The 19,949-nt window shown below is 41.6% G+C and overlaps 1 protein-coding gene and 1 long non-coding RNA gene across 9 annotated transcripts in view; one reads left to right on the top strand and one right to left on the bottom strand.

Annotated features, from left to right (window-relative positions):
* The window catches only part of pcm1 (pericentriolar material 1), a 29,872-nt gene extending 21,249 nt beyond the window's left edge, over positions 1-8,623 (bottom strand). For 3 of the 8 annotated variants that reach the window (XM_042102546.1, XM_042102550.1, XM_042102551.1), the window contains exons 1-6: positions 8,426-8,622; positions 6,505-6,625; positions 5,623-5,868; positions 4,304-4,597; positions 3,478-3,648; positions 491-613 (exon numbers count right to left, since the gene is read on the bottom strand). In XM_042102546.1, coding sequence (XP_041958480.1) covers positions 491-613; positions 3,478-3,648; positions 4,304-4,597; positions 5,623-5,868; positions 6,505-6,606 — 936 coding nt within the window. In that variant the 5' untranslated portion in view covers positions 6,607-6,625; positions 8,426-8,622. Of the gene's footprint in view, positions 1-490; positions 614-3,477; positions 3,649-4,303; positions 4,598-5,622; positions 5,869-6,504; positions 6,626-7,024; positions 7,163-8,425 lie in introns of those variants that run through there. The other 5 variants (XM_042102553.1, XM_042102547.1, XM_042102549.1 and 2 more) reach the window with 5 other exon arrangements.
* Positions 8,624-13,840: 5,217 nt separating this feature from the next.
* LOC121717675 lies at positions 13,841-16,932 on the top strand. Its single transcript, XR_006033814.1, has 5 exons — positions 13,841-14,277; positions 15,190-15,390; positions 15,989-16,134; positions 16,597-16,723; positions 16,882-16,932. It is a non-coding gene; the product is annotated as an uncharacterized LOC121717675 (long non-coding RNA).
* Positions 16,933-19,949: the final 3,017 nt, after the last annotated feature.

Here is a 19,949-nt window from a genome sequence, read left to right as displayed (position 1 = left end):
CAAGCACAAACCCGACCTGATGAGGCAGCCAGCACAGCACTCATGCGTCATGCTCACCAGAGCACATCAGCATCGGAGAAAGGAAGGATGGAACAACTCTCTACATAAGCCCAAACAACACCGCAGTCAAGCATACTATGCTGCTGACACAGTGCTTTAGAGCGTTTCTTCCAGCTGAACCTGTATAGGTGCATCTCTCTTGACCGGGGAAGTGTGTTGGAAACACCAAAAGAAAATGTCAAAACAAGTATCAATGCACCAATTTTTAATTCTAGTCCAAAGATTACACTGATTGGAAGATACTGCAGCCATCCCTCACCATGACTCTGCCCCCCTTTACCAATCCCATGAGCAACTGATTTATGCTCAGCATGCAGACAGACAGAAGCCATGTGGGAATGAGCTTCCTCTTAGAAGCCTGAAAGAGCAAGCCCTGCGGAGGTAGAGACAGAGGGCAGGAATGCAGAGCAGAGTGGACCAAGCTACTCACGGTGGTGCCAGAGGCTTCGGAGCGGGGCTCGATGTTCAAAGACGTGCTCTCCGCCACTGAGCCCGAGCCTACGGCCGAGTCGACGGTGCCCCCGTCCTCCTCCTCATCCTCCTCCTCCCTCGCCTGCAGAGGAGGGGGCAGCACAGTCAGCTCGGATGGCAAGGCCACCTGCTACCAGCAGAGAAACCACTGGCCACAACAAGAAGGCTAAGCATGTGGAAGCAGATGATGCTAGAACTTAGCGATGACATCTTCTAGGATCATCCATTTAACTGGTGTGGCCTATTAATAAATGGCAACATTGTGAACACACTAATGCAAGACTTGAATGAAAACCCAAATCTATCAATGCAGTAACAACAATGAGTGAGGGCAGACTGTTCGTACCATCAAAGCCACCTACAGCAGTGTTTCTCCACTAGTGTATCGCAGAATCAATGAGTGGATCGCAGGGCATTTGGGTTTCTGATTTTTGCAGAAAAAGTTAAGTCATTATATATGGTGAGGGAATGCTCATATAATGTGAGGGTTTAAGGGACCTATTTAGGTATATGTTGAATTGCTTTTTCTGAATAATTGTTTCCCCTTTATATAATGTTCATGTGGTAGGGAGTACATTACAAAATCCTTATCTCTATCTGTAAGGAACAAAGTAAGAAGCTTCAAACCAAACCAAAAGGATCAGCCTGCAAGGACATATTGGTCATACTATTTTGCTCTTTTGGGGAGGCTACATGCTCGTTGGTACAGGCTTTTTACTAGGTCTATCTGACCTAATAAGTCGTCTTGCAGCAACATTCTGAATTGCCTGCAAACAATCAATCAAAGGCAGACTTACTAAGCATGGAGAGTGCGCATTACAACGGTCAATACCAGATGATATAAAAGCATATCAAAAGTCAACAAGGGCAGTAGCAAGCTTTAAAAATTAAATATATAAAAATCTCCATGTCCTAGATTTTCCCCTTACAAATTGCAGAGACTGCCGGTGAGGGGCTGATAGAACCAGGCCAGTGGCTTGTATGAGGGCCCCTTAGTTGCACCCAGGCCCAATTTCAGCTGTAGTCCCAACTACCCACAATTTCTAGCTTATCAAGGCTGTCTTAGCCTGCCAAATCTACTTGTTTAGAACAGTTACCGTTTGGCTAGGGCAAAAACACAGAACACATTCCACAGGACCTTTCACAAAAGCCGAGCATGCACTAACAAAGAGGTTTTGTGGGGTGATTACCAAAGCAAATGTTTTGGGTCTGTTTTCTCAACAGTAGCCAGGCAGCTACAGCGCTACATTCTGGGGGCATGAACATGGGGGCTCATAAACATGCCCACAGAGTGTAGCACTGTGGCTGAACATGGGGGCTCATGAACATGCCCCCAGAGTGTAGCACTGTAGCTGCCTGGAAACTCCAACTGTTGGCTGCAGCAACTCAAGCTAGGTAAAAGCGATCTTCTTTCGTTTTTTTCAAACTCGATGAGAGGGTGCTCGGTGATAGTGGGGGAAGGGCATTAGAGTTGTAAACATTCAAAATGTTGGCTAAGTCCCCTCAGTCTGTCGGACTTGCCAACTGCAGCTTTAAGTTAGGTGATTTAGCTAAATATCAGCAACCTACCAGGCTGCACAGACAGGTAGGCCTAGATACACGGACTGAAATAAAGCCAATTTCCACAGCACCCCAACAACTGTTTTCAACTCAAAATGAGGATTACGATAGACGGCTCAAAGAGACCCCTAACTAGTCTAGAGAGAACCGCCACATCCTTATGCAATACATATTTGCACTCATTTTTCTCAATTGGCTGATTTATAACATCCAATAAAACAACTATCGTAACATGCCCTTTATGTTGACAACTTCTAGGTTCAAATACATCACTGACTGCAAACTTGACCAAGAAAAAACCTTGATTGACACATCCTGATCAAAAGACTTATTTCAACCATCAGGCTGCATATTGGAAAGTCATGGAATTACGAATCGTTCACGTAGCATAGCTATACAGCATAGACGTAGCGAGTCGCTACAGAGAAAACCAGCCATGCAACTTCAAGAACAGCAGCCCGACAAATCTCGCGAGAATCGTGAAACATAACCTTGTTACTCTGTAAAGTGCCATATGTAATGTTTTGGCGCTCTATAAGTACAATTAAATTGAAATTAAATTGAAAGTAAATATAGCTCTTTGGACATAGTTTTTGTCTGTTGTTAATCTTTCGCCTCCACAACAAAAGCATTTTCATTGTGTATAGGGGGAGATAAGTCACAGGAAGTTTGCTTCTTACAACAGCAGAGTAAAATATAAATATATCATGACTCTAGAGGGAGCTCTACAGTTGCCAAAAATACCTAAAACTGCTCAGTGTACCTTTGAGTGATAACAGGAGGGAGGGTTAGTGATGCAGAGTAGCAGTCTGAACTCCCAATTTCACTGACCAACAAAACTAAACGATTGGCTACATGACTATGGCAATGGTGTATGGAGGATGGGCTAGGCTGCTGATGATACTGAGACATTAACAAATTACTCTCAACACATGCATATCCATTCTAGGAGAATTTCTAGAGCTGCACCAATCAATCAGTCCGACATTTCCTTCTGTTGAGGAAATGCTACTCATCGTCTTTGTGAGCCAAAATCACAGGCTTGTAAGCAAGTGCAGAGAGGACACAACTGTGTTCACTCCATTATGTAATTGGATAGACTGCATGTAATTAAACTGATGCATCTTAGATTGAAACGTTAATCCCGCAACAACATTGATGAAAATAAATAAAGCCTTTGCATCTCCAACATCCCATTTCCAATTTGAAAGCTGGAACTACACAAAAACAACTACTATAAGCTTTGAGCAACTGACCATATAATGCTGTAATAACTACAACATAATAATGAGCCACATCAATTGACAAAGTGCCAAGCAACTGTTCCCAAACTGACAAATGTTACAGCACACACACACACACAAACAAAAAAACCTACTGACTCACCAGCATCTTTTGGAGAAACCTTAGGTAAGACCTCTCCTGCTCCTTGAGGTGTGCGATCAGGTGAGACAAGCGTTCCACATTGGCTGGGACATCGTTCTTCTCCAACATGTCATCCCGCATGGAGTTGGCCTTGCTAATAGACTCGCGGATCTGCACCAGCTTACTGACAACCTGCAGCCCCCAACATGCGGGCACACACACGTGCGTGCACGCACACACATACACACACACAAATACAGCAGCAGCTCAGAGACAGCACTGCCTCCAATAGATCCAGGGCATGAGAGAGCAGGGAGGAGATGTAGAGCTAGAGAGAAAGGAAAGGGGAGGTGGGGGGGGGGGGGGGGATGGAGGAGGAAGGGAGAAACATCCAAGAAATGTGGGATGGAGTGAAAATACAGACAGAGGGGAAGGGAATGGCAGAGGGAGGGAGGGAGAAAGGGAGGGAGGGAAAGAGAGAGATGACGGGGAAGAGGGGAGGAGGAGCATGCTGAACACCTCTGTGCGGATGGTGGCATATTTTTAAAGTGCCCTGAATTCAGACTGGTTGCATCATTGGAAACCTTCCACCATCCTTGCTCTAGTTTTTTGAGGGAGACAAATATTCCTACCATCTAACATTTCCTGTGGCAACTACGTGGATGCTGATAACGGAGCATTCACATTGAAAATAATATCCATGTTCTTTTCTTTTCTCTGTAAGCAACACACTAACTTCAAAAGTACAGTGCAACACAAAACACCACCTACTGATGTGTCAACCTGTGATTAACAGCACAGAAATGGCAAGAGAGAGAGATCCACTAAACAGTGTAACCCGTCATACCTGACTGCTGTCAATGGTGGGCTCCCCTTGGCCAGCCTCCATGGGTCCCCCCCTATCTGGCCCAAAGGCTTCCTTACTGGAGGTGGGCACAGGGGCAAACAGGTCCCTCCCAGGGCTCTGCTTCTTGGGCTCCTTGCCCCCCAGGGTGGAGGGGGTGGCGGTGACGGGCGCCTCCTTACTCTTGTTGGTGTTGACGTGCAGAGGCAGGAAGTTAAAGGGCTTCTTGTTCTCAGCCAGCTGCCTCTGGTTGTTGGCGGCCGTGACCCGGCCCTGGGAGTCGCTGCCAATGCTCCTCTGTGAGGGAGAGGGAGGCAGCGTGTGAAAAGACATGCAGGAGGAGTCGAGTGGAGGGGGGCTAAAGCAAGGCCTAGGTTGGAAGAATGGGTCCTTTTCGCATGGTTTCACTTTCATTCAAACCAACATCTGTCTCCTCTCTGCTGCCGTTCTCCCTAGGCTTTAAAGGTAGGACATTTATATGGCCTGGTTCACCAGTCACTTCACCCAAAAACTCAGATTAAAAAATTAACTGATTCATTGTACACACACAATGTGTACAATGACTCGGAACATGGTTATTGAATGCCAAAATCTTAGAAAAAAAATATGTTTATATATTTCAATTGGGTGTTTTTGACTGGGAGACTTTGTATTGTAGCTGCATTCTATATTGGATTAGTTCTACAGGCCTGCTCAGAATATTCAAACTCATGTCTGAGCAGGGAATCAAATTCTTGTACAATTTACAATTAGGATTGGAACTTTGGCCATGGGAAATTGTGGGTCTTAAGGCCTGACCAGTTGAGAACCACTGAACTAAAACAGACTGATAAGTAATGTTGCACAATCAGTATCGGTGCTTTAAGAATGATGTTCAAATCAGGTTTTGATAGATAAGATAGATAGAGATACTTTATTGATCCCCAAGGGGAAATTCAAGAATAATAAAAGCCATCCGTTCAGTTTTTAAAAAAACATTTATGTTGTCTAGTTCTATTTGATTACTTCTATTACTGATGTTTAGGGTTTTTGCCATGGTATCGTTTCAGTATTGGTAGAGATATGTCTGCATGGTATTGTATCAGTCATAATTTTGGTATTGTGACAATTCATAAGTTCACTTTCTTCACTAAGTACATCCAAAACTATCCTTGAACTTAGCCTACCTGAAAGTAAAATTAGATAATACGTGGATTTCAACTCAAATTTGAACGATTAGCCTACTTTAATACATGTGTCATAACAACACTGCAAAGAGGTGCCTGAATTCCTGGACTGACTAACAGTTTTCTTACCACCTACCAAAGCTGCCTGCCACTCACCTCATCCAGGTCAGTGAAGTTGATTCTCTGTCGCAGTCTCTCAAGCTCGGCCTGGTCAGGAACGGACATCTGTGTGGCGTACTTCACGTGGGGGAAGGAGTGCGGGGTGCGAGCCCGCCTTCGCCCAGCTCCTGGTGTGGACTCTGGAGAGATGTCATTGGTCAGTCGACTCTCCGAGACAGTGGAGAACTTCTTCCTGTTTTTCTCTGAGGAGCGATTGGCTTTCTTCTGATGAATGCCCCAGTCCTGCAGACAGCAGGGTGTTCAGAATTAACATCGCTGCCACAATCAGGGTCAAGGAATTCAAATAAAAAAAACAGAGCATGAAGAAGATCAAGTCAAACTATTAGGACAAATGTTGTGAAGAAAATATGGGCTGTGTTTAATAAGGCACATGAAAAGGACCTGCGCTGAGTCTGCATGCACAGTAAACCATTTTCATTATTTATTTATTTTTCTCTTAGTCAATACAACCATACAAGTAAAAAACACTTTGATATACCAGAGAGAATACTGGACATACAACAAACCTGTCAGATTTAGAGCCAACTGATTCAATACATTTGACAAAGGTTCACAGCTCACTTCAGAGCAAAGTACTCTTGTAGTGGCTACCACAGCCAACTCCATTCAGCCAGCCAGTTTATTGAAGTTTGGCACTCTATTCAAGTGACCTTTTTACTATAACTCGTTTTCAATAAAGATGGTGGATTATTTTCACTGAATCGTTTTTTAGTTGACAAAGAGGCCAACCCCAGACAAAGTGCAATTACTTAAAATACAGGCATACAAGTTATAACATGTAATGCTACCATTTAAGCAGTCATCCCCCCCAAATCTGAGTGACACACAACATTGTAAGCCTTCATAGCCATTCCATACCATATTATTGAGACGGTCCTCTAGACTTCCATTTGTGACTGTCCAGTTGTGTAGCTCCTGCTCATCTGCGCAATCATCAAACGAAGCCCCTCCAGTCGCCATTCCGACAACTCAGCACCTGCTGAGAAGCAAATCATGAGCAGACAATCGATACTGACTGCCACACTTAATACGACCCGAGTAAACGTCAATAAAGAAGCAAGCGATGTCTGAAAGAATAACGTACAAAGTGCAATTTTCTCAGAATGCAGCTAAGATTGTTTGAGAGGTCAACAGTCAAGCACTCTGAGAACACGAACTCAGTCGCAGTCACCGCGGGCGTTGCACCGCGTTGTCACAAGACTCATAATCTCAGGGAAAATGCACAAACATGGGTATTATTTGCCTTAACAACACAGTGCAAGTACTAATGAACTAATGGATACTGCCTTAAACCACTACATAAAATAATGGCCCCGTTGTCAACAAAAAACTACAACTCGGTTTATGCTAACTAGGTTACTGAAAAAGAGTGTCTTACCTATTTGAATGGAGAAGACTATTTTGGCGAACAGACAACGCGTAACTAAGAGCTAAGGTGTAACCACTGTGAGATGTATTACTGAAGATCATAACTAAATAACTGGTCTGTTTATTCAAGGGGCGGACCTATAACGGTTGCACTTGACCAGCTCCAGTTTCCCGGCAAATTAGAAGCATTCCCTCCAAATGTCGAATGGTTTGGCTACCAACTGGACAGCCGCTTTACTGATTTCCACTGGTCTCCCTATCAAACCGCTCTCTCAACATCATCGGGCCTAGACAACATCCAACTTTTATGGGGATGATTAGGGCTGACTGTACACACTGTTCAGCTCTTCATATACTTATCTACTGAAAACATAAGATTTGTGATCATAAATTGTCAAAGTAAAACCTTAGGTAGTCAAAGATGATTAGAGTTTAAAAACTTTTTCAACGCAGTTTTGTTGCCGTCACCATGGTAACGCTAAACTCCCGACAAAGCTAGCGTTTCCCCGGGAAATTGACTGCAAGCATAAGTTTACAAGCACGCACACACACACTAACGTCACTAAGTAACAGACAACACAACAGGTGACAAAGACAAAACAGGTTCATGACGAATAGACCTGCCATCACACTGGTCAGACATAAGTTAATTCGTTGAAAGACTGATGAAATTATTGACTAAATATGAGCACGCCTAAAGTTTAAAAACGGTTGGTGCCTCGATAGAAAGCATCACGTTTAAGTTAACGTAACATATAGCATATAGCATATAACGTTAACTTTACGTTAGTTAATGAATGCAACAATTTCTTGTTTGCGAACGTAACATACAGCCTCTAGTGCAAGGCAACATTGGTAACTTGATATAGCATAAACGTTAATGTTACCAAACAAGCTTATTAAAATCACGACGTCAATTTTCATGAAGGATTGTTGCTTGTTAGCCATCATTGCATTACTGATATTAATAAACAGGATTTGCAAGACAGGTATTTTTTACCTTCAGGACCCAAAGATCTAAGTTACAAAAGTTATCCCCAAAAAGGAGAAAGTTCCTTCACATTCCAATCAACGCAGCAAACGAACATTAGCTAGCCATCACTGACGTTACTTCTGCAAAGCTACATTCGCAAGCCTCTGCTACATACGTTAACGTTTACTTACGAATGTCTAAAATTACCGCATCTCAGCTAACATAGCTACCAAATAAGCGCCAGTCTGGAATGCTGTAACCTCTAACGTTATGATACCTTGTTAGGATAGGGACGGTTCAACAAACCTTTCATTGTTAACGTTACCTCATAACATTGCGAAGTTAACGTTAGCTAGCATTGCTCCAAGACAGGCAGCTAGCTAACGTTAACCCAAAGCTAACGTTAGCTATAGAAAACAGCGTTCAGATGACAGTTACCTTAGTGTTTAGTCTTCTTAAATAAATTCTGAACGAAGTGTATGGTTACAGAAGCATTTTCCCCGTTAAAGACAACGGATTTTCCGTACTAATTAAAATGCCTCAAATGTCTGTCGAAGACTTCAGTTCCCTCAAAGAGAGCTTGCCACACAGCTCGCGGCCATCTTTCACTGGACAGCTGAGCACGCGCACTAATAAATACTGTTGCACTTGCACACCGCTGCTGATCTTTTGGGTATGACAGATTCAGCCTTCCTAAACCGATTCATTGTTGCCACCTGTTCGGGCTGTCGGCTCGGTCTTATCAGAGAATGTCTGGTCTTATCAACGGAAAGAGACACGGCTTCTAAAGGTTTTCAACGTATGACCACATTACACCAAAAACTTTGACAAGATTTGGGAAAGATTCTTGAAAGATTGTAGTCTTTTAACTAACGCCCCCATTCAAGCTTTACTCAAAAGACCAATCTTTCAAGAATCTTTCCCAAATCTTGTGCAAGGAGGCAATAAGTCTCAAGTTAGATTAGTTGCTTAATGATGTTAAAGGAGAATTCCGGTGTGATATTGACCTAAAGTGTATTGAAACATGATACCGAGTGTGAACGTATGTCTCATAGCCCATCTCGGCTTGTCCCCTGCACTCCAAAATCTGGCGCTAGTTAGCCGATGCTACCAACAGCTTTTTCAATTATTCCAAAAATAATTCAGTGGAAATGCATGGATTCCAGTTTCTTCCAGTAGCAGCAACTGGAATCCATGCATTTCCACTGAATTATTTTTGGAATCTGATCCCTTATCATACCTGTTCATTCTTACTCGTTGTTCGACTTATCGTGACTAAATTCAAGATGGCTGCAAACGCTAAACTTCATGAAGATACTGTCTGTATAAATCGTCTTGTAAGTAAACTACCAGTGCTTTTTCAAAGTTCTCAATGTCTCGTTTTAAATGTCAGGGCCCTCGGAAGTCTACCAATGAAGTGTGGAGATGCATTGAGCCTCGTAAATGGGTGTAAAACAGTGATTTATTTGCATGGCTAGCCCGATGCCAAAGCACCACTATTGAAAAAGCTGTTGGTAGCATCGGCTAACTAGCGCCAGATTTTGGAGTGCAGGGGACAAGCCGAGATGGGCTATGAGACATACGTTCACACTCGGTATCATGTTTCAATACACTTTAGGTCAATATCACACCGGAATTCTCCTTTAACGTTTGTGTCGCTAACAATGCAAATATGGTTGCTAAACTTTTCAGGCGAAAATCGTACGACTTGTTACGCTACCACAAACCCACGAACTTCTTAAACCTCAGTTATGCTGTTATCGACACTCGCGATGGTTTCCTTGCCATGACACAGCTTTGCTAGGTCAACATCCTAAGGAACTTGTCTAGCTGATCAGGCTACTGTTGTGTATGGAAGGCCAACAAGGCCAAAAGTACTCCCTTGCTGGCTGCCTGCAGCACTAGTCTGTTTTCTCAGTGACTGCAGTTTCAGTTGATGAGATGGGATGTTAGTTTGTGATGCAGAGTATGGAAGGCCTGTTGGGATTGTCTGCTGGAATGTATAATGTCATTAACCCATAATATTTCCGATGCACCTGAAGGCCGTAGATTAATCTTATTTTCATTATCTCATGTCTGGCTGGTCATTATTGTCTGCAATGTTACTGTCATTGATTAAATGTAATATGTAGGCCCATTGTGTTTGTTGATTTAACTGATGGCAACTTAAATGTATCATGGCTGTTTATTTGCCTGCGTGCTAGGTCCTTGTTATGTTATGTCTCCCCTCTAACCACTCCATTCCTCCTTGCAGGTCTTCAGGCTGTAGGGACTAGAGCTTTCCACAAGCTCTTTTATAGCAGGCACAAAGTCTCCTTCAGGCCTATACTGCACCACCACTTTCACATCATCCGGAGAAATGATGGCATAAGTCAGCGGCATTAGTTTGAGCACATAATTGACGTTTTGTTTACATGTGTTCAACGTTAGTCAATGGGAGCCGCAAATCGGTCAATGGCGGCGTCCAACAAATATTTCTCTGGATGACGTGTCAGCAGTCTTGTCCATGAGTCACGTATTAACAGGTTAATCTGGCGGCTGTTATTTACTTGTCAGAGTAATTTCATTAAAAAACATACCTTCATATTACATCACAATTTATAAATAAACAAAGTTTAAAAAGAAAAACACAATATATCAGAGGGATTACACGAATAATTAGTAAGAAAAAACTATTTCTACCATGATTTCCTGTGAAATTAAATATTTCATGGCGCTATTGCGCTACACGGCCACCAGATGACGCCATTTCACTGCTTGCTTTTGCAGTGAACTGCAGTGAAATGCCGCCATCTAGTGCCATGAAATATGTAATGTAGCCCATTACATTTATTAAAAAAGAAGCGACCCATTGGCGGAGCGAGGGGGTGGCTTCGGGGGCTTAAAAGCCCCGAATACTTTTTCAAAAGCCTCGAATCTTTTTTTTTTTTGGTAGGGCCCTATGTGTTTTCAATTTCCCTCGGTTTCTCTATAAATGTTACACAATGTAGCCTACTATTGCTGAGCAAATATCCCTTTATCAAAGCCCAATATTGACAGATAGCCTAATCTGATTTCCCACACGATGAGTTTAGGCAATGCCAGCCGTATTGAGATGAAGCGGTTTACGTCATAAACCTGGCAGGAAAGTTCAGAGCGGCGCAGTCAGTTTAAAACAGCAAGCCGGTAAGAAAAACTATTGTCAAGACATTAGGCTAGGCAATTAGGCTACTGTACTCCGGAATACAAAAATAACTTAAGAAAGACAGAAAGTTTGTTGTACTGTATTCATAGTCTCAATGACCGAATCAGTAGATTTACCTATTGTCAGTTGAGTTCGTTCAATTCATGTATTGTAGGCTAGCCTAGGCAAATATGAAACGGAGATGTCAAATTATGCATGCTTCGATCTACATCAACTTCTCAGGAAAAGAAAACAAAGGTTTAGCGATCAGGAACTGTCAAGAATTTTGCAAACACAGAAGGATTACATAGAGTGGCCATGAGACGCGAGGGGACATTGATGTGTTCTCTAGCCTAATCAATTGCGGAGGTGCACAGACAGCTACAGACACAGAGCGCATAGCAGGCCTAGGTTAGGCTATACTTTCACTTTCTAGACTGCGCATTCATTACGTAAAAGATGCTTCATACCAAAACAACGATCAAACATGATCAAATGTATCATAACGTGTTGTCACAAAGACTTACTTTACTCACAAAGACCAATTAGAAAATCGAAACCAAAATCATGTAAGTGTAAGTGTTGTTCTCTTATTGATGCCTGTAGGCCTATAAGGAAAATGCCCCCCCCCCCAACTGAATTAATCCCCCTATGTGAAGCACTGAAGGGGGGAATTCCCCCCCATTTTGAAAAATGAATTTTAAGCCCTGGATTAAATTTAGCTTCATGTGTTCCACTGAACATTATAATCAGTGGGTTCACAATGTGTGGGGCTGTGCTAAACCTGACCATAATGTACTTTGGCCAGAGTTCAAAGTAAAAATGTATTGAGACAAGGTAGCATCCCATCAGGGTTATCTCGGCATAGTATACTAGCCTATAGCCTAATATACAAACCATAACTCATAAGAAACACTTAATTAACTAAGTGCATGCTGATCAGATAGGCTATGCTATACCCTCTCGAAAGACCCAAAACTATAATTTTACACAGTGTAGCCTAGTGCCAGTCAGATACCTTAAGTCTCACATTTTTAAAGTCTCAATGTCCATTAGTTTACACAGAATTTAAGATTACACATTCTCAAGTTTACACATTATTTAAGAGGTTATTTTTCAAAATGTTCTGCCGGGGGGGCATGCCCCCAGACCCCCTAGCCTTCCTGTGTGTGACACTGGGCTAAACCCCCAATGTTTCAAATGTCTGGCTCCGCCCCTGAAGCGACCTTCGAATAATCTTGTACTTCCTTGTCAATTATTTGTGTAATCCATCTGATATGTTGTGTTTTTCTTTTTAAACTTCGAATGAAATTACTCTGACATTCGACATTAAACGACCACAAATTTAGGCAATGGGCTTAGGGGCGGACACTTTGCATCACATTTCTCCTCACTGCTTTATATGTTGTACCAAAATGTAGTTTTGTATACATGTGTTGAATGGAAGTCAATAGGAGCCGGAAATCGGCAAATAGCGGTGACCAAAGATTATTTCTCCAGGTGACGTGACACACGTGACTCACTTTTTTCCAAGCACAATGCGCTCTGCTTATCATCATTCGTAGTCTCCCATTACATCACGGCAGCCGCAAGCACAGGGATGACATACCTTCCCAGTTCTTCATTACATTAGCATCTTAATATTTAAATTTCAGGAGCAGCTCCTCTTCATTTAATGTAAATGCCTCACTCTCTTTAATTTAAGGGTATGCATTTGTCGGCAGTGAAGTAACAGTCCCCTAATTCACTGTAACTATTCACACAGGGATGCTTGGCTGGTTCACGTATAGCCAAAACGTTCATTGAGGGACAGTGCTTTGGTTCATATTTAATCTTACTTCATCCAGGTCATGTGGTGTCAACTTACTTACCTCCTTATCTAAACAATACGCTAACCCTGTATTTTTCATGTCTTCATGTCTTTATCCCATCACAGTAGGAGCAGCGGTATAGTGATCCATATGTCCCTGAATCTCAATTGCATAATTCTCAATTGTCATATACTCAACTCAGTCAATCAATTCTCAATCAGAAACTAGATGTACCGCAGAATATGACCACTACCCACTCAGTCCAGCACATTTTTTCCACAAAAATGAGTCACGTTTGTCCAATTGTGTACATTTCCTACTTTGAGTGTGTGGTTGTTTTTGTGTATATGTGTGCTTCTGTGTGTGTTTATTGAGTGTGTGTGCCTGCATGTACGTAAGTTAGTTTTTTTTGTGTGTGTTTGCGTATGTAGGTGTGTTTGTATCTGTGGGTGCACGTGTGTGAGGGTGTGTGTGTGTTTGTGTGCATTTCGTGTGTGTGCATGTATGTGTGTGTGCATGTGTAGTGAGCTGTTCCAATAACCTAGCCCATCTGCAATAATGCATACAGAACTGGTTCCGTCCTTCAAAATACTGTAGGGGACTAGTGAATCACCATCATTTAACAATGTTAACAAACATCAAATGTAAAGTATATGTATTTAACAGGAGTAAAAAGGGGTAGGGTGGGGTGAGAAGTAATGATGTGCCCAATGAAGCGAGGCTTCGGAGCTTGTGTCGAGCAGAAAGGGGCGTGCCAGATGAATCCCCGGTTCGAGGCTTGTGTCGTTTCTATAAAAATCATGTGACTGATGATAAACGAGGCCTCGGTTTATGAGTGTGACGTCTGAAGCTTTGTTTGGGACATCACTACTTCTCACCCCACCCTACCATATGGAATCTCGAGAACCGTAGGGCCTAGGAGGTCCACCTTTTTTTTGTATGTTGGTCTTAAGGGGGCATGTCAACCCATCCCATTACCACTTATTTCATGTATAGCGCCACCTACACTGTAAATTAATCCTGTTGCCACGGAAATTACACCAAAAAAATTAAGTATGACTTAATTTCTTGAAGCAGTCGCCTTAAAAAAATAACTATTATGTGTTTCCCCAAATAAATCAACTACATTTGCGAGAAAAAAAATCAGAGAAAATGCTCCCTAAAAGAATTGTGGGAAGTTGCACAATTTCTCGCTGATAAATGTGCAGCCTTTTCCTCAAATATTTTAAACATCTGAAAAACGTCCTTCAGTTGAGATTTTGAAAAGAATGCCTCGAAGACGGACGCCATTGAAGTTCAGCATGGAATAGTAAAAGGTAAAGTAATTTGTTCCTGCTACTTGTGCAAGCTAGGATGAAAACTACTACAAATATACAATTAAGTAATGTCACATCACAGGTATATATTTTCATACCAACGTGTTTGACCTACTAGGAAATATTGGTGAAGTTAGCTTAACAGTATCGATAGCAAGGTTGCTAGCTGTACCTAGATGGTTGGTAAACTAACCAGCAAGCTAACCTTAACTTCGGTAGGTTATATTATAACCTTATCAATTTGAAATGGCCAAGTTTATAATCATTTGTAATACTTGGGACACTCTAAACTGACATTAATATAATATTGGAGTCGACGACGTCTTAATCTTTCTGTAACGAATTTGAAAAGACGGTTGGAATTTTAATAGCCACTGAGGGAATAGCTAACATGCTAACGTAGCTGGTTAACATTAGTTAGCCAGGACTCCACTGTTCTAAGCGATCTAGTGTGGTGCCAAAGGCTTGTCTGGCACTAAGGGATCTGTTGACTGACTAATTAAAGCAGTCAGACTGACTAATTAAAAACACTATTTGCTTTTAATTCGGGTTATATATTTTGCTTGTAGCTAACGTTAGCTGAGACCACCAGGGCATTCTATTAGGCATTTGTAGCATACAGTACACGTGGTGTAAGGTAACTGTTAGTGTTGTCGGTTAAGGTTAGGTGCATTGTCCATTCTCAGCAATAGTATGCCACTGATATTATTTTATTTGGGTGATTTAGCGATTATGTTAACATATTTGAACACATACACACTTCTGTCTGTCTGCGATTAAAACATTTGGTAGCCTACATGGTAAATGATTTCAGAATGAATTTTGGAAGTCCTTAGCAAGTTAGTTGATACTGCTGATAGTCAATTGTGGTTCTTGTGTTTATATAATTATGGATTTTGTTTGTTTTAACAGGGTTGGCAAAATGCTCATCAAGGTCCAGTACCGTGGACTAAAAAAGTACCTCAAACTGCAGCCTGGTTTTTCTTATGAAAGCAGAGCTGCCAACCCTCACGCATTTGATTGGTGTAAAAGCGTGTTGAGCCAATCAAATGAATGAATCTCACTCTCAATGTGTGAGAGTTGGCAGCTCTGATGAAAGTTTCATTGAAGAAGGTGAGGTTTTATGTGAGATTAGCTAGTGTTCATGCAGTATTTGAATGAAATAAATTTGAAATCAATGTCTGCATGCATCTGATATCAGATCACTTGGCCAGTGGGTAAGGTAAAAAAAAGATTTTGTTACCCTTTAGTTGAATTAAATTAACTAAAATTGGAAACTGAATTTCTTAAACTCTTAAAGCAACCCTTTAAAGGGACACCAGGCAATGTTTTTGTGTTAATTACTCATCTTCGTAAGTCGGTATATGGTTAAATGACTCATTACAGGGCGAATGAAGACTCTCTCGCCCGCCCGCCCCTACTGCCTGTAGGAAGAATATCCCGCTTGCAAGTTCAGTGTATCGTACCCGGCGACCGAAGCAGTTTCAGTTTCCATCCTGCATCCACAGCACAGAGGGAGGCTAACGAAACGCTAGCGATTGTTGCAAACGTGTGTATAATGGCAGAGCCGGCGAAGAAGCAGCGAAAACCCTTGACGGAAGATGCAAAGAAAAGGAAAAGAGCTTCAGACCGAGCGAGGGGGAGTTTCGTAGAGAAAAAGCATCAGGCTTGCCTGGTGTCCCTTTAAGATTCCAATTTTGTGTTTTTGCAGAATTTGTGCCAGCAGGTTCTTCTACTCTAAATTCTTCACTTTTCTGAAGTGATATGGAGAGGTCCTCTTCAAACAAGGGACATCAATCTACTGGTGCAGGAGAGAACACCTCTGCCATAGGGGATGCAGCAGAAAAGGCCAAATGGGTGAGCATTTAAAAGTAAAGTCTCACTAGGAGAAATCCTTGTCTGTCCTCCAAATGCGGAAGCCTGGCTTCGTGTTCCGGTAGTGTCAAATCAACGGGCACGTTCAGTCTTGCAGCACTACACAGATCTGGCTGAACGTAAGGCATGTTTTTTAGATTCAGCCAGATCTGCTTGCAGATCCAGTGCTGCCAGATCGAACGCGCCCGCTCATTTGACGTTAACGGAACATGAATCTAGGCAATTTTCTTCCTTCAGATACAGGTCTTGATATAATCTCCCTGTACACTTTCAAAAGTTTATAATACTTTAGAAAAACAAATGTACCTCCGCGCTACTGCGGGTCCTAGGTTGTATGTACTCTTGATATTCATCTCTTTAATACATCTCCTGTGTTTTTAGAGGGTGCAGGTAAGTTTTCTCTTTACAAGTGTATCACCGTTATTGTTTCTCTTTTACCCATAGATGGTCCAGGAGGTTCTGGGAGTTCAGGGGGAGAGGAAACAATGGAGGAGTATAAGAGATTGAGCACCTTGACACACTGCACAAGACGGCATCATATCCTTGTCAGCCACATTGTTGAAATGCATGGGTATGTTTTGTTTTGTAATGTGAATAAACAAAGTAGAAGCATTATTGAGCACATATAGCCTCTCACACAACTTGCCTGCAGCGTGACAAGAATTGTTGTGTAAAAACAATTTTGAACTGATGTTTGTCCTTCTTTACACTTCTCTCATCTTCTCAAAGGAACTCTGGATCTCATTCATCATCATTGGGTCCTTGGTTACCTGTCTGACCAAGGCCCCTTTGTCCGGGATTACTCAGTTTGGCTGAGCGGCCAGCAGGGCTTGAAAACGAAATTATTTTTCAAACGTTCCGTTCCGAATGGTTCAGGTAGGCCTATGTTTAACGTTTTCGTTCTTGCATGCGTTCCGCCACCAACATATCGGTCCTGAACCGGTTCGGAACGCAAAATATCGTTCGTTCTTAAAGTTCCGGCAGTGTTTGGCGGGCCTATCAAGTCTATTTTTGTGAACTTTACCTTAGAATAGACATACTCATTATTTCCCCTTGATTTAGCCTATACCGTAGCTATGCCCAAAAATAATAAATCACAGGCGGCATCCAAAAACATTCAGATGGGCTATCCATCCCATAGCCTACAGACTTACTGTAAGCCTAACCTATGCCTATAAATAATTTCTTATCAAAAATATTTCTGGATACGTGCTAAACTCCTTACCTGGTTTTATCCATATGGATTTCTTCAAAGGCTTGCGCTATAATTTCCAACCTGTCTGTTGCTGACAAGGCCTATCTCAAATTTCCCAAATTTAACTCTTCTACATAGAATAGGCTATAATTGCGCAAACATTTCAAATCCCGACTTTAAAACGACAAGGCGTGGACAGGCAAAATAGGCTATTACGCATAGGCTACAAACATTTTCCAAATAAGTTTCAGTAGCCTACGCTACGAGCTGGCCTAAGATCCGAAGTGGCAGACGGATAGGTAGGCCTAGTTGGCTACATAGCGGCTTGTTAGCTCACATTAACAGTGTAGATGCGGGCTTGTTTTTCGCACAACCGGAAATAGTCTCCCTGACATAGGATATGCTTTTGTGAAATTTTATAAAATATATAGAGAACGAAAAAAAAACGTTATTAACCGGTTTTGTGGATTTCAGAATAACGTTTCTGTTCCGGAACAGTTGAAGACCATTTTGTTTTCATTTCCGTTTCTGCTCCTCGTAAAATTCCGTTCGTTTTCGGTTTTCGTTTTCGTTCCTTGAACCGGTTCGGAGCCCTGGCGGCCAGACACCATACTTCTTTTTTGCGGAGAGTTGGAGGATTTTGTGTAGATGTTGATGAAGATGATATGTTTGTTATATCTCTGTCAGTCATCTGAATATTTTTAAATGCCCAAGCTATTGTTATTTTTTTCCTCAACGTCAGGTTTAATTTACACTGAATAAATGCTGTTAAATGAAATACTGATTCTCTAATTGTGTATATACACCACATCCTTTAAAATGTATGGTAATAGACTTATTTAAAACATGCATAACTGCTCAAAATAAGTGAGGCAACTATATTACACGTGATTTTATCATGCGAAATTAACCAAAAGAAATCAGGGAAATTTCCTTGATTTATTTTGAATATGCTTAATTGCATTGAGATATTTTACACATTTTCTTTTGTATACATGAATAATTTAAGTAAATTTCCATGATTTGTTAAAGTCTATATTCTTAAAAAATAACAGGGTTATATTTTTCCTTGATATTTTCACGTGTAATAAGTTGCCTCATTTTTTTCATGCATTCCTACTGTGTCATTTTTTACAGTGTAGTTAAAAATTAAAAAGCAAAAAATGAGGTGTTTTCATCACAATATCTCTGGCTGACATGGTCAAAACTGCACGAAATTGAAAGTGTAGGATCATTATGACACCCTCCGAATGCATGCCAAGTTTTGTGGCCTTTCGTTCATGGGGGGCCTTACAATAAAATAATTTATGTGTACATTTAGTGACCGTACACCAACAAGGATTCCCGGGACACTGAAAGACCGGGGTACACGAAACTTGGTGGGCATGTAACCCCACATGGATAGCATGGAACCATCGTTTTTCGTTTTGATCTGTAGCCCCGCCGCTGTACTGGACCCCCGAAAGGAGGGTAGGGCAGACACAGTTTTCTGTGAATATCTTGAGAACCGTAGGGCCTAGGATGACCAATTTTTTCCGTATGTTTGCCTCCAGGGGTCATGTTAACCCATTCCATGTGCACACGTGCATAAACAGATACACACGCACACACATACATTCACAGTAATCATACGTATGACACATACTCACACAGTAGACATATGTACGCATGCATGCACATGCACAAACACACATACGCAGGCAAACACACAAGCACACACACACCCACACACATAAATATAAACGTGTACACGCACACATGCACACAATTCAAGAATTTCTCAGAATTATGAACAGGCAAGATGGCGGTGTAGTTGTATAAAATTAATTTTACATGTGAAATCTATGAACTAATCATGTTTTGGTACTTGTTGTCTAGCAGATACCAGTGAGAATTGAGTGTGGATAATGCAATTTAGTGAGACAGTTAGAATCATATAGGCCTTTCAGCGTGATTTATTTTTGTGGAAAAAATGTGCTGGACTGGGCAGCGGTCATATTTTGTACCGCTCTGCGGTACATCTAGTTTCTTATTCTTTGGGGGTAGGCTCCGCCCTCTGCCGTCTCATTACGGCAGGATCTGCAAGGGTCTGCACACTCAGTGACCTGGACCGAGGATGGGACCTATGCCAATGACTATCTTATTGTTGCTTATGTCTTTTGTATATCCTTTGATGGGTTAAAATATGTGTTAACTTTCATTGTACCCCCCTGAGTCTGATAGAACTACTAGTTTCTGATAGAACTACTAGTTCTAACCCAGTATAAAACTCCAGCTAACACCTCATTTATGTATCTTGTTGGAGGATGTAAGCTGTCATGCATGGATGGTTGAAAATCAGATCAACACTAAAGGTAAGTTCATACATAGCCTGTATGTAATTAATAGCAAAATGGATAGTCATGATAATGTGAATTGATGTTATATAGGTAGTCTGAAGTTCATGGGAATAGTAATATGACCCAAATCGAAGCGTTCACTGTTCTTACAGGTATTAATTGGTCAATGTATAATTGCTGTAAGATGGGTAGTTGTCATGTAAGGCACATACTATATTATTATTATTATTATTATTATTGTTGCGGTTACGGATTGCAATAAC

Source organism: Alosa sapidissima, chromosome 1, assembly GCF_018492685.1.
Source record: "Alosa sapidissima isolate fAloSap1 chromosome 1, fAloSap1.pri, whole genome shotgun sequence".
In the NCBI taxonomy this organism is placed as follows: domain Eukaryota; kingdom Metazoa; phylum Chordata; class Actinopteri; order Clupeiformes; family Clupeidae; genus Alosa; species Alosa sapidissima.
Note: the sequence above shows the minus strand (reverse complement) of the source record. Positions and strands in the feature narration are given on the sequence as shown.